The 14,654-nt window shown below is 35.9% G+C and overlaps 1 protein-coding gene across 1 annotated transcript; it reads right to left on the bottom strand.

The window, feature by feature from the left end:
- Positions 1-11,296: 11,296 nt before the first annotated feature.
- On the bottom strand, positions 11,297-13,333 carry LOC136200507 (uncharacterized). The gene is made up of 4 exons (XM_065990882.1): positions 12,157-13,333; positions 11,707-12,071; positions 11,409-11,432; positions 11,297-11,308 (listed from the first exon to the last, which is right to left on the bottom strand). Exons 1-4 carry the CDS (start codon positions 12,779-12,781, stop codon positions 11,297-11,299), a joined length of 1,026 nt encoding a protein of 341 aa, XP_065846954.1. The 5' UTR covers positions 12,782-13,333.
- Positions 13,334-14,654: the final 1,321 nt, after the last annotated feature.

Below are 14,654 nucleotides of genomic sequence, written 5' to 3'. Positions count from 1 at the left end.
GCTTTTCTCTTTGTTTGATAATGGTGTTGATGGCCGGATCTTCCATCGCACAGTCGCCGTCTTCATCACCTACTAGATCGGGGCTTGCTACACCACCACCAGTATCTGCTCCTACTCCAACTCCAACTCCAGTTGTGAAACCACCGGTTTCTTCTCCTTCTCCATCGAGTACCGCTACTCCTCCGGTGAATGCTCAATCTCCGGCTATACTGTTAACTCTCCTCCATCTCCTTCGGCTTCACCTACTAGATCGCCGCTTGCTACACCACCACCACCCCTATCTGCTCCTACTCCAACTCCAGTTGTGAAACCACCGGTTTCTTCTCCTTCTCCTTCTCCATGGAGTACTGTTACTCCTCCTCCGGTGAATGCTCAATCTCCGGCTACTGTTAACTCTCCTCCTCCTACAACAGGTTCTCCTTTTCCTTCTGTACTCCCGCCGTCTACAATCTTTGGTTCTCCATCTAATGCTCCTGCTCCAGCTGAAAACGCTGCCGTATTCAATAGATTTACTATTTCTGTATCTTTAGCTATCTGTCTGCTCACCACCGTTTTGGTTTTATAGAGTCTATATTATCCGATATTGTTTCTGTTTTTATTTATTTAACAATTCTTTTGTATTATTCACCACAGCTGGTGGCTAATATGAGTAATTTTTTATATATGACATTTAAAATAGTTAATAATACATGAGTATTTTATTTCTAATTAGGGGTGTACATAGGTTTGGTTTATTGAACTGAAGTGATTGAATTTGGGTTTTTGATATTTGGCTTGTGTATCGGTTTTATTTTTAAGTGTATTTCAGTACTTAATACTGAACCACACTGAATTACATATATTCAACATTATTTTATAAATATACATATATTTGATTTTATAAGTTTATTTTTTTTATAATTATCATGATAATCAATTAATATAAATGTATTTTAGAAGTATTTTAATTTTTTTATTTTTGAAGTAAATTTAATGATAAAATATAGTGATTTATATTTGTTATTTTCAAAAATTTTTTGACTAAAATCGTACGGTTTAAAACCGAACCGAATTAAATATTTGGTTCGATAGTATTTTGGTTTCACATATTATTTGATTTGGTGTTGGTGTGAATTATTTTAGTAATTTTTGTTCGGTTTGGTTCGGTTTTGAACCGATACACACCTCTACTTCTAATAATGGTAGCAAAATAGCAAATTTATTTGTCTCTAACATTTGACCTCTAACTTTAACATTTAGGCTTTATGTTGTATCTTAATTATAATTCGTTGAATCATCCTATTATACTTTAGTTTAATGCGACATAAATTATGTTTATAATATCCCAAAAGAAAAAAAAAGTGGTTATGCATGGGTACATTTAGGGATGACGGGACGGAGAATCCGATAAGGATCCCCATGGGACGGGGATGAGGATCATTTTATTCTCTATGAAGGAGATGGAACCGGGATGGAGATAGGTATCCCTGTCCCGTGTGGATCCTTGTCTCCGCCCCTTAATCTTCGATAAGGATCCTCGATTATTCCCATGATAATTGATTTTTTAATTAGGTGATTGATTGTTTTAAATTGTTTGTTAGTTTTTTGTGATTTGAAATTTTTGAGGATGATTGTTAATACTTGGTATTATTAGCCATTGTTTTTTAAATGTTTTTGTCTTTATTGATTCTAAATATAAATGGTGATTTCCCGCGGAAAATGAGGAATGTTGATAACGTTTTTGGAACATCTGTAAAACGAGGAATGAAGATCTCCATGGGGACATGAATAGGGGATAAGTTTGTTTCCGATTAGCTCGTGGTGACCGAGATGGGGAATCCCGGACTAGTCGGGAACGGGGATGAGAATGCATTCTCCACCCTGCCCCGTTTACATCTCTCGTAACATTGAAAATAACACTTTAAACAAGTTTAATATTAGATACAGTTGAAGCAAGTTTAAGGAACTAATTAAGGTTTTTGAATATATTTAGGAGGAATTGATATATCAAGCTTTAAAAATATATTTTCATTAAGCCCTTGTTTGGGAGGAGGATAATGGGAGTAAATGAGAGTAATGGAAGGTTAAGTATTAAGTTAACCTTGTTTGGGAGTTATTTTTTGAGAGTAAATAGAGGTTAATGGGGTTAAATCTTTACTTGCTCTAACCTCCAAACTCTAACCTCCAAAATTGGGGTTAATGGAAGTAACGTAAACTTTTTAAAAATTTATTGTCTCTGGAGAGTAAATTTAACCTTCATTCCCCTCCAAATTTAAACTCCCAAACAAGGTTAAACATTTAACCTCATTTACATCCTATAAACTCCCAAACAAGGTTAATTTTTAACATTCCATTCCATCACTTCCCTTCCCTTTCCATTACCTCCTTTAACTCTCACATCGGTTAACCTCCAAACTCCCAAACAAAGGCTAAGTCATTAAAAAGGAAGAGATAGTAAAATTATTTCCTATTTTAATTTAGCAACTTTTTATTTTATAATCTTAATATAATACACAACTCTGGTAAAGATTAAAATAATTTACTTGAAGATTTATAATTAGAGGTGGTGATTAATGCTAAAAAAAAGCTAGTTTAATCAATTTTATTTTTCTTCTAAGTAATATCAGTAAAAATGATGGAATGGTTAAAAAAGTTAGTTTCTTGTCCTTCTCCTTCTCCATCGAGTACTGCTACTCCTCCTCCGGTGAATGCTCAATCTCCGGCTATTGTTAACTCTCCTCCATCTCCTCCTCCTCCACCTACAGCAGGTTCTCCTTTTCCTTCTGTAATCCCGCTGTCTACAATCTTTGGTTCTTCATCTTATTCTCCTACTCCAGCTGAAAACGCTGCCGTATTCAATATATTTACTATTTCTGGATCTCTAGCTATCGGTGTGCTCACCACCGTTTTTGTTTTATAGAGTCTTTATTATCTGATATTGTTTCTGTTTTTATTTATTTAACAATTCTTTTGTATTATTCACCACAGGTGCTGGCTAATATGAGTAATTTTTTATCTATGACATTTAAAATAGTTAATAATACATGAGTAATTTTATTTCTAATTAGGGGTGTTTATCGGTTTGGTTTATTGAATTTGGGTTTTTATGATTTCGGTTTGGTATCGGTTTTACTTTTAAGTGTATTTCAGTACTTGATACTGAACCATCACTACAAAAAAAAACCCTTTACCGACGGTTTTTTTCTACTTTAGCGACGTTTTTAACCGTCGTTAGAGATAGTAGCGATGGTTTTAAAAACTGTTGCAAAAGTGTTGTCAATTCCAGCGTTTCTACTTTTACCGACGGTTTTATTAGGGCATCGGGGAAAGGTTTTTAATAGGAACGCTATCCTACTGGCGGTTTAAACTTTCACAAAAAAAAACAGGATTTAGCGACAGAACACAGGTCGGTAAACTGTCGCTAAAAATTTAGTATCTCAATGAAAAATTTACCGACGAATATTTTGTCACTAAATCCCTGTTCAGTAATGCCAGAAAATTCATTTTTTCTGGACTATGTCTAACTGTAGCAAACAGTTATAACCACATACATCATGCCATTCCAATCACATCATGCCATTCCAATCAAATTTTACAATAAACCTCACCAATATTGTCAATACTGAAACTAAAAATAACAAAATCTGAAATCAACAATTGAACTTCTTCATGTAAATAAAGACTTTGAGCTATGCATATCTCCTTTTTCACTTCTTTGAAGCATGTTCTGAATCCTTCATCTGTCTACCTATTTTTCCTCTCCTCTTTACTGTAATCGCAACGAAATCTAGAATTTATATTATCCTCGTTAAATCACCCATCCAACCGATCAATACATGCTTTTGGGAGTAGGAACTTTCAAAATCAGAAGAAATTAAATCTAGAATTTATACTAACCTCGGCCACAATGAAGGCGTGGTACCCATGTGGAACTCTATAGGGCAGTTCGACTACGGCAACGGGATCAGCTATCCATTTGGCTTAGATGTCTGTGTCAAGGGAGAAAGACAAAACCCAAGGAAACAATAAAAATTCATGGAAATAGTCCCTAGAAAATTTGCTATTTGAACATAAATGATAAAGTGGCCGACTATATACCGCCCCTAAATTCCGGTTCCACTGCACCCTATTGACCCTTTTGCCCTTCTCATTATTTCAAACAAAACTTTTGAAAATTCCAAATCCTCTCTACTTCTTTTCCGTTCTTAAAAAACCGACCTAAAACGAGATGGCACGAAAAGTAGGCATCGGTAAAGGATACATGGGTATTACGGTAAGTTTTTCCGTTCAAACATTTAACGAATTCGTGATTTTAAGGGCTGAAAATCGGGATTAAAATCCCAGATTTTCAGCCAGGCTGGTGCGACGCACATGCTCCACCGTAGGTGGAGCATGTGCGCGACGAGCGATCCACCGTATGGTGGATCGCACGGTGCACGCGCTCCACCGTAAGGTGGATTGCGCGGCGCATGCGCTCCACCATACGGTGGATCGCTCATCGTACGCGTTCCACCTAAGGTGGAACGCGTACAAGATGTGCGCTCCACCTTGTGGTGGAGCGCACGTCGCGCCCGTTTGGCCTAAGGGCCAAACGTTTGCGGCGCAGTAGTCGGCCCTAAGGCCGACTGGTGCGCCGCACCCGTTTGGGCCTTAGGGCAGGTGGTGTAAGCCACCCGCCCAGGCCAAAAAGGGCCAAATTTTGATTTATTTTTTTTTAAATTTGTACGGACCGGGCGTAGACAGACCCGAACATATATAAAAAAAAATTATGGTAAATTGAATATACTAAATAAATAATATTACAGGATCAGGAGGGATCTGACCCTAGACACACGTCTTCATGTCCTGTTACTGCATCTGCTCGGCGGGAGCGGGCGGAGCAGCAGCGGTTCATGGCGGATGCCCGGAGGGCACATGCAGCACAGGCGGAGCGTGTTGAGGGACAAGATGAGGCGGCTGATATAGACATGGACGGGGATGCCTCTATGCATCGTCCTAGTTCTGATACTATCCCCATACATCGTGGCGTCGTGACGAGGGGTCGAGACAGACGATTTTCTTCTACCGCAGCATCTTCTTCTGGTAAGAGAAATTTAAAAATGTGTTTATTTGTATTTGTTTTAATCGTGATTATTGAAAAATATACCAAAAATTTAATGTAAACCGTTTGCTGTAATTTCAGGTAGCAGCAAGCGATCGAGGAGTGTAGAGGATGACTGGGTTGTGAAGGACCCCGTCCCCGGGGGTCCATTTGATGGTGTTGTGATCCCGAGCTTTCTGGGACATATTGCATGTGCTATCTGGGCCGGTCAGGATAGGGGCGTCCTTAGGTGTCATACCAGATCAGGGTATTGCTCGAAGCTGAGATCATGGTACAGTGGTTCTTCCAGGACGATTCAGTCGCGTATCGAGTCATGTGGCATGTTCCATTTACCTGGTATTATGCACAGTCACATAGATGCTGCTCTGATCACGGCATTTGTAGAGCGGTGGCAGCCAGACACGTCATCATTTCACATGCCATTTGGCGAGATGACCATTTTGATGCATGATGTGTGGGAGATATTGCGCATCCCCGTAGATGGTGCCATGGTGACTACTGATGCGACTATTGATGAGCTTAAGGAGTGCGTGATGGATTTGTTTGGGATGACTCGGGTTCAGTTAGATGCCCGTCATTATTCTTCTGGTGGTATACGAGCCGCTTTCGTCATGGAGCACTGTGGAGGTGATCGGATTCCTGAGACCCAGGCTATAGCTTGGACGTGGCTGATGCTCGGTTCCACCTTGTTCGTAGACAAGAGTGGTGACCGCATCCGACCTTCTTGTCTGTTAGAGGTGCAGGACTCGGCGGCTAGAGCCATTGGACTTTCTTGGGGATCAGCTGCACTAGCATATCTATACCGTCATCTTGGTATTGCTACTAGAGGAGATTGCGGGCAGATGACGGGTTGTATGACATTGCTCCAGTCCTGGATTTATGAGTATTTTCCTTGCTTCAGGCCACATCGAGAGGCAGTTACAGTTGACCCGGATCTTCCTAGGGCTTCGTTGTGGCCATCTATATTGATGGAGAAGAGCGATGAGCAGCTGAGAGCATTTCGTGCCCGGCTTGATGTGTTGACAGCAGATGAGGTATACTTGCTATATAATTATAAATACTGTTCAATTAAAACAAATTTGTATTACTTGTATGTGTTAATGTAATTTTATACATCTGTAGGTCATGTGGATGCCGTATGGCCCTGATGCCATTACGGAGACCCCGAGGACTCTATATTCTGGATGGATACGGTATCGGGATGTGATCGAGCCGTACATGCCGGGGCGATGCCTTCGACAGCTTGGACATGTGCAGACCATTCCTAGACCGATATTGCAGCCTTCTAAGGTTGTTCGCCCGTGGACCAGTTTGAAGTATCGTATAGAGGTGCCAGCTGTGATGGTGCAAGGTATTTGGGACTCTTTTCCCCAGTCGTCCATCCTTATATTGTTTGTATTCACTCCAGCACATACTCCATCAGATTGTGAGGATCAGTACATGCATTGGTACACCCGTCACTCACACCCTCGTCTACTTCTGGAGATTGTTGCACCCGGACCGACTGTTTATACTCGCTCGAATAGTGAGATTGTAAGTTATTTTTGGTTTTTCTTTACTGGTCTAGTAATGTGAAATGATATTCACTGAAATGTGAAGTGATATTAACCTTGTTTTTTGTTCCTTACTTTTTACAGTGGGTTAGTCGATTATCTGGCTGGGGTGAAACTGTGTTGGATCACATGAGTCATCTGGACGAGGATGCTGCGATTGTATATAGGCAGTCGTTAGAGCAGATTATGGGTGCTTGGCATTTGGCCAAGTGAGTTATGACTGTATTTCGAAGTATTTTAGTACTATTATGACTGAATTTGGTATTTTGATATTTTAGTACTATTATGACTGAATTTGGTTTTTTTTGTGGTACGTTTTGTTATCTATATATAATATAAAACAGTAACGATGGAACTGAGGTGTCACTTCCTCCTTTTTTAGTGATAAAAAATTTAATATATTAATTTAAATTTTATTATATATATTTATCTATAAAAAGATTATTTTATCCGTACTATATCTAAGAGTTCTACAGAATTTAAATTAATCCCTAAAATCTCTCTAATTCTCTAGACATCTATATATAATATAAAACCGTAACGATGGAACTGAGGTGTCACTTCCTCCTTTTTTAGTGATAAAAAATTTAATATATTAATTTTAATTTTATTATATATAGATGTCTATAAAAAGATTATTTTATCCGTACTATATCTAAGAGTTCTACAGAATTTAAATTAATCCCTAAAATCTCTCTAATTCTCTACACATCTATATATAATATAAAACAGTAACGATGGAACTGAGGTGTCACTTCCTCCTTTTTTAGTGATAAAAAATTTAATATATTAATTTTAATTTTATTATATATATTTATCTATAAAAAGATTATTGTATCCGTACTATATCTAAAAGTTTTACAGAATTTAAATTAATCCCTAAAATCTCTCTAATTCTCTACCCATCTATATATAATATAAAACAGTAACGATGGAACTGAGGTGTCACTTCCTCCTTTTTTAGTGATAAAAAATTTAATATATTAATTTTAATTTTATTATATATATTTATCTATAAAAAGATTATTTTATCCATACTATATCTAAGAGTTCTACAGAATTTATATAATCCCTAAAATCTCTCTAATTCTCTACACATCTATATATAATATAAAACAGTAACGATGAAACTGAGGTGTCACTTCCTCCTTTTTTAGTGATAAAAAATTTAATATATTAATTTTAATTTTATTATATATATTTATCTATAAAAAGATTATTGTATCCGTACTATATATAAGAGTTCTACAGAATTTAAATTAATCCCTAAAATCTCTCTAATTCTCTACACATCTATATATAATATAAAACAGTAACGATGGAACTGAGGTGTCACTTCCTCCTTTTTTAGTGATAAAAAATTTAATATATTAATTTTAATTTTATTATATATATTTATCAATAAAAAGATTATTTTATCCGTACTATATCTAAGAGTTCTACATAATTTAAATTAATCCCTAAAATCTCACTAATCTATATATAATATAAAACAGTAACGATGGAACTGAGGTGTCACTTCCTCCTTTTTTAGTGATAAAAAATTTAATATATTAATTTTAATTTTATTATATATATTTATCTATAAAAAGATTATTGTATCCGTACTATATCTAAAAGTTTTACAGAATTTAAATTAATCCCTAAAATCTCTCTAATTCTCTACCCATCTATATATAATATAAAACAGTAACGATGGAACTGAGGTGTCACTTCCTCCTTTTTTAGTGATAAAAAATTTAATATATTAATTTTAATTTTATTATATATATTTATCTATAAAAAGATTATTTTATCCATACTATATCTAAGAGTTCTACAGAATTTATATAATCCCTAAAATCTCTCTAATTCTCTACACATCTATATATAATATAAAACAGTAACGATGAAACTGAGGTGTCACTTCCTCCTTTTTTAGTGATAAAAAATTTAATATATTAATTTTAATTTTATTATATATATTTATCTATAAAAAGATTATTGTATCCGTACTATATCTAAAAGTTTTACAGAATTTAAATTAATCCCTAAAATCTCTCTAATTCTCTACCCATCTATATATAATATAAAACAGTAACGATGGAACTGAGGTGTCACTTCCTCCTTTTTTAGTGATAAAAAATTTAATATATTAATTTTAATTTTATTATATATATTTATCTATAAAAAGATTATTTTATCCATACTATATCTAAGAGTTCTACAGAATTTATATAATCCCTAAAATCTCTCTAATTCTCTACACATCTATATATAATATAAAACAGTAACGATGAAACTGAGGTGTCACTTCCTCCTTTTTTAGTGATAAAAAATTTAATATATTAATTTTAATTTTATTATATATATTTATCTATAAAAAGATTATTGTATCCGTACTATATATAAGAGTTCTACAGAATTTAAATTAATCCCTAAAATCTCTCTAATTCTCTACACATCTATATATAATATAAAACAGTAACGATGGAACTGAGGTGTCACTTCCTCCTTTTTTAGTGATAAAAAATTTAATATATTAATTTTAATTTTATTATATATATTTATCAATAAAAAGATTATTTTATCCGTACTATATCTAAGAGTTCTACATAATTTAAATTAATCTCTAAAATCTCACTAATCTATATATAATATAAAACAGTAACGATGGAACTGAGGTGTCACTTCCTCCTTTTTTAGTGATAAAAAATTTAATATATTAATTTTAATTTTATTATATATATTTATCTATAAAAAGATTATTTTATCCGTACTATATCTAAGAGTTCTACAGAATTTAAATTAATCCCTAAAATCTATCTAATTCTCTACACATCTATATATAATATAAAACAGTAACGATAGAACTGAGGTGTCACTTCCTCCTTTTTTAGTGATAAAAAATTTAATATATTAATTTTAATTTTATTATGTATATTTATCTATAAAAAGATTATTTTATCCCATATATTTAAGAGTACTACAGAATTTAAATTAATCTCTAAAATCTCTCTAATTTTCTATATATCTATATATAATATAAAACAGTAACGATGGAACTGAGGTGTCACTGCCTCCTTTTTTACTGATAAAAAATATAATATAATATATAATATATTAGTTTTTATTTTATTATTATATTTATCTATAAAAATATTATTTAAAGTAAATGTGAAAATCAAATAATAATATTTAATTTATATAACACATTTATGTCATTAATTATAATTATTAGATTGTATTTTTATTAATATTTATATATTAAGATGAATCCGTGCATCGCACGGACCAAAAACTAGTTATTGCAAATTTAAGAATACATTAGAACGACATAAACGGCATAAACTGTAAAAATACATTACAACGACATAAACTGAAAAAATACATTACAACGACATAAACGGAAAAAAAAGACATTAGTCACTATCTTCTTCGTACTCGTCAATGTTTGGTGAAGATGTCGCTGGTACACCTGACTGTATTGCAAGGTATATCTCTTTCTCCTCTGCAATATTCGTCTCATATTCCACAGGAAAAATGTTCCATGGAGCATTTCCTCTATTTCTTGGCCAAGCTCGTCCTGGAAGGTAATCGTTCTTTGAAGCGCTGATACTCTGTAGTACTCGAACCTCTAATTTATAGCGATCCCAATTTTTCACGATCGAGTAAGGATAAGTTCGATGAACCTCATGAGAAATTTCAGACTCTGTCCATCTTAAAAAGATGATGGAGTTGAAATTTTTTTTAGGGATAATTCCCCTCTGATTATCACGCAGTAGTCTGGCGAACATAGCTTTCCAGTCATCAATAGGCATAAACCACTTCAGAAATGTTTGAATATGACTAGGAATATTTCCTTCATTCAAAGTGTTCAACCATTCCTCTAGAGCAAATTCAAAAGGCATGTAATACATATAACATAAGAACCATAGCATGTGTAGTGAGTATATTGGAAACTCACCAGCAGACGGAAGCTTGAAGCAAAACATAAATGGAGTTTCAGGATGGAACATTGCTGGACTCACAAATGTCTCTCCATATACACGGATTGCGTAGTATTGGTAATCAAGCATCTTCGTCGTGCAATCAGACTTATTCAAAGTTGATACTATGCTTTTCTCGGGAGGAAAATTAGGGAACTCATTGGTAAAATCAGATGAAGTCATTTATGTTTGAGAGTTTTCGTTGAAATGAATTTAAAGAGTAAATGTGGATAACTGAAGTAGAAAATTTGTTTAATTTTATAAATGGAGAATATAGCCGTTGGAATATATCCGTTTCAATATAGCCGTTGGAATATAGCCGTTGGAATACCACCTGTAACATTACAGAACCATACAGAATTAATCAGAATTCACCTATAAAATTACAGAACCACACATAATTAATCAGAATTCAACCTGTAATATTACAGAACCACACAGAATTAGTCAGAATTCACCTGTAACATTACAGAACCACACATAATTAATCAAAATTCAACCTGTAACATTACAGAACCACACAGAATTAGTCAGAATTCACCTGTAACATTACAGAACCACACATAATTAATCAGAATTCAACCTGTAACATTACAGAACCATACAGAATTGAACAGAATTCACCTGTAACATTACAGAACCATACAGAATTAATCAGAATTAATCTGTAACATTACAGAACCACACATAATTAATCAGAATTCAACCTGTAACATTACAGAACCACACGGAATTAGTCAAAATTCACCTGTAACATTACAGAACCACACATAATTAATCAGAATTCAACCTGTAACATTACAAAACCATATAGAATTGATCAGAATTCACCTGTAACATTACAGAACCACACACAATATCAAATACTAATATCCCCTAAGTTTGGCCAATCTGGTCCACTATGTCACCCTATCCTGATAGAAGCGCTCCCATCCTACAACGCTTTGGCCTCGATGCACAAACCACCAGTGTACTATAGGGGGCACCGGAAAGTTAGGCGATAAATTTAAACGTATGTAGTGCTGACAGTGAGTCCCTAAATGAGCTATACAAATCTCACGTGATATTGTAGCAGTGGATGCGGCATACAATGGTAAGATAGTACCACACAGAAGCCAAATAACATGATAGCAGAATTGTACATTGTAGCAACCGGCCACAAGTCATCCCAAACGATCATCCAATAATCCGGCGTACAACCTGCACCGTCCCAACTTACTCTACGAAGAGCTGCATCAACAGTATCAACAAACACTCTTTGATACAGACAACGGTTAGCAATTACTTCATTTCGAATGTGATGCCTAACTGTCTGCCACGCTTCTTCGTCACCAAAAATGTAAGTTGCTACCGTACGGAAACCACAATTTCCATCACCTACAACGTCGTAGTATGATTCGACGTATGGTTTAATTATGCCAACTATTTTATCGGAATGTACGAAGTCAGAACCATAATACGTTTTTCCATCTGCATTCATGTATATTAGTGTAAAACAACTCTATATTGCAAAACAGTTATAAAAAAAAAGTTAGGTTTATCAGATAAACATTACTTGATGAGGCAGCATTATGTACCGAGGATGACGAGCTAATTCTGCCACTTCTACCACGACTCCTAGATGAACTAGTAGAACGAGCCCGTCCACGATGAGTTTCATTGTATTCCCAAGAACTCGGCATACGTTTTGTGGATTTGCTCACCTTAGGTCGCCCCCGCACGTTAATTTTGACATCGGGTTCGGTGTACTGAGCTTGATAAGGGTGTAGTTGATCATGGATAAACATTGAAATATTACGCATTACGGATGGGTCGGCTTTAGAGACTTGGTCCACTAAGGACTTAAAATATCGCTGCTCCTCGTTCAGATCATTACGCCCGTCATTTTTATCAGTGTGACCATGATTGATTAAAAGTGTTCTCCAAAACACGTGAACACTCTCAGAACTGATCATTTGTTCCAGATCACAAGCTCGTTTCAGCTCACATGCACATGGTATCTGATGCGATGTTCTCAATACACAACCGCAACGCACGTACACTTCATGGCTCAACCCTCTCATGCGCTCTAACTCTTGATTCAACAACTGCAGACAGTAATGAGAGACTTTGAATACAAGTTGGCTTAATGGGCGTCCGGTGAAAGTGACTGCTTGACGAAGCCGGGACTGCTCAAGCATGTACCTGATACGAAGACAAAATTATTATTAGTTAGTGAAATGATACAACCATAAATGCAAATTCCAAAATCGCAGTAGAAGAAATTGCAAATACATTATATTGGTTGCTTGTGATTCAATCTGCTTGTGAACCTTCTGCCATACCGTGTCAAGGGACCCAGTTGCCGTATTGAGCCATTGCTTTAGACTAGCATGTTCGCTCTCCACTCGACAAGTAGTTGTGTTGCCAAAATGTAGGAACTCCTTTGTCCAAGCAACAACAAACTTCTCCTTATGCACCAACCACGTCTCCTCAACATACGAGATAACTCCTTTGAACCTTCTCATCTTTTCCTTCATCATCATAAGATTGGTCTCGTACTCCTCAATGGTTAATGATTCTAATATTGTTCTCCATTTGCCATTCTTGAATTTAGAGGCAATGCCTTTATCTCTAATGATTCTATACACACGATCTTCCACATCCTTATTTATATGCCAAGTGCATAGCAAGTGCGCTGCTTGTGGAAAAACTTCTTGTATCGGCTTTAATAACCCAAGCTCCCTGTCACTAACAACGGTCGGGTTAAGATCATCCCCAAGCAAAATCTTCAGTCTTTGCAAAATCCAACGATAGCTCCCTTCGGTCTCGTCTTTAACAATAGCATACGCTATCTTGAAGTTATTATTGCATGGCGTCATCCCAACAATCTCAACAAACGGCATTTTGTACTTGTTTGTTTTGTACGTTGAATCAATGCCGATGTACCAGTGGTAAGTCCTGAACATATCAACTGACTCTGGATGTGCCATGAACACATGCGTTATCACACCTGAATCAGCCTGTGTGTAATTGACATATTTGTTCTCCACAGCAATATGGTAGAATTGACTAGCCAGGTCTCTACCTTCAAACGGGTCCCTCCTCATTTTGTCCTTGTAATTATATATGTGTTTAATTACTGAGTTGTCCTCTGGGTGTTTTTCTTTAACTGCTGCTAAAATAGCACAAGGCTTTGCTTGAGCTGAAGTCATATCACGCACAATTTGTTTAGATGCGATACTGAGTCCGCTCATTTGCCGACTTCCCTCTGGATACATACGCATTGTATGGTTATGCATTCCAGTTAACCCAGCCTTAGCCTTTATCCCCCATCCCGAAAGGTCTGCATGTTGATAGGCTTTAATCTGAAATTTACAGCGGCACACTTTAGTTTTACTTTTCCTAATTGCAGGATCTTCATCAATTTTCACAACACCTCTATATCGTTCACCCCGTGAACAGCGCAACAACTTCTGTTTTCCCCCATGTTTGTGCGAAGATATTACAATCTCAAACCCATTCTGAATAGCTATCTTTTTTGCCCAATCAATAGCATCCTGACTTGAGGGGAAAACGGTATCCGTTATGAAACGCGAACTATAATCAATGTTATCGGGGTTCCAATCTTCTATCGGTACCTGAATATATGAAAAATTGACATTAAAATTACAAAAAAAATACTTCGGGGCTATTTCTCCCGTTCAAAATTAATTCGGGGCAATTTCTGCCCATTTTGGCCTGAACGGGCAGGCTGCCCGTTTCACCATAGGTGGAAACGGGCAGCGCGTACTGCCCGTTCCAAAGGTGGAGCGGGTGGCGCGTACCACCCGTTCCATGGGTGGAGCGGGTGGCGATTACCAATTTCTGCAGTTGAAGCTTGGATAAGTCACCAATTTCTGCAGGAATTTCCCTTTGCATCTCAGTTGAAACCAAGATAAAGAATTTGGAGGTTGATGCAATGGGACAAGTTTGCTGGAATTTGACCTGCAATTGAATTATTTTTTAGTCTCAAAACTTGCAGCCTGAATAATGGACCGATTTCTTCAGGAATTTGGGTGTGCAGTGACTTAT

The sequence above is a fragment of the Euphorbia lathyris genome, chromosome 7 (assembly GCF_963576675.1).
Source record: "Euphorbia lathyris chromosome 7, ddEupLath1.1, whole genome shotgun sequence".
Classification (NCBI taxonomy): Eukaryota; Viridiplantae; Streptophyta; class Magnoliopsida; order Malpighiales; family Euphorbiaceae; genus Euphorbia; species Euphorbia lathyris.
The sequence above is the reverse complement of the archived record's forward strand: the minus strand, read 5'-3'. Positions and strand labels throughout refer to the sequence as shown.

What these genes read in the sequence shown, in the direction of transcription:
- LOC136200507 (XM_065990882.1), bottom strand. Translation starts at nt 12,781, where the DNA reads ATGCTTGAGCAGTCCCGGCTTCGTCAAGCAGTCACTTTCACCGGACGC. An exon ending in ACATAATGCTGCCTCATCAA is followed by an intron (nt 12,072 to 12,156) that starts GTAATGTTTATC and finishes ACATGAATGCAG; the next exon opens with ATGGAAAAACGTATTATGGT. An exon ending in TGTTATTTGGCTTCTGTGTG is followed by an intron (nt 11,433 to 11,706) that starts GTACTATCTTAC and finishes GTAATGTTACAG; the next exon opens with GTGAATTCTGATCAATTCTA.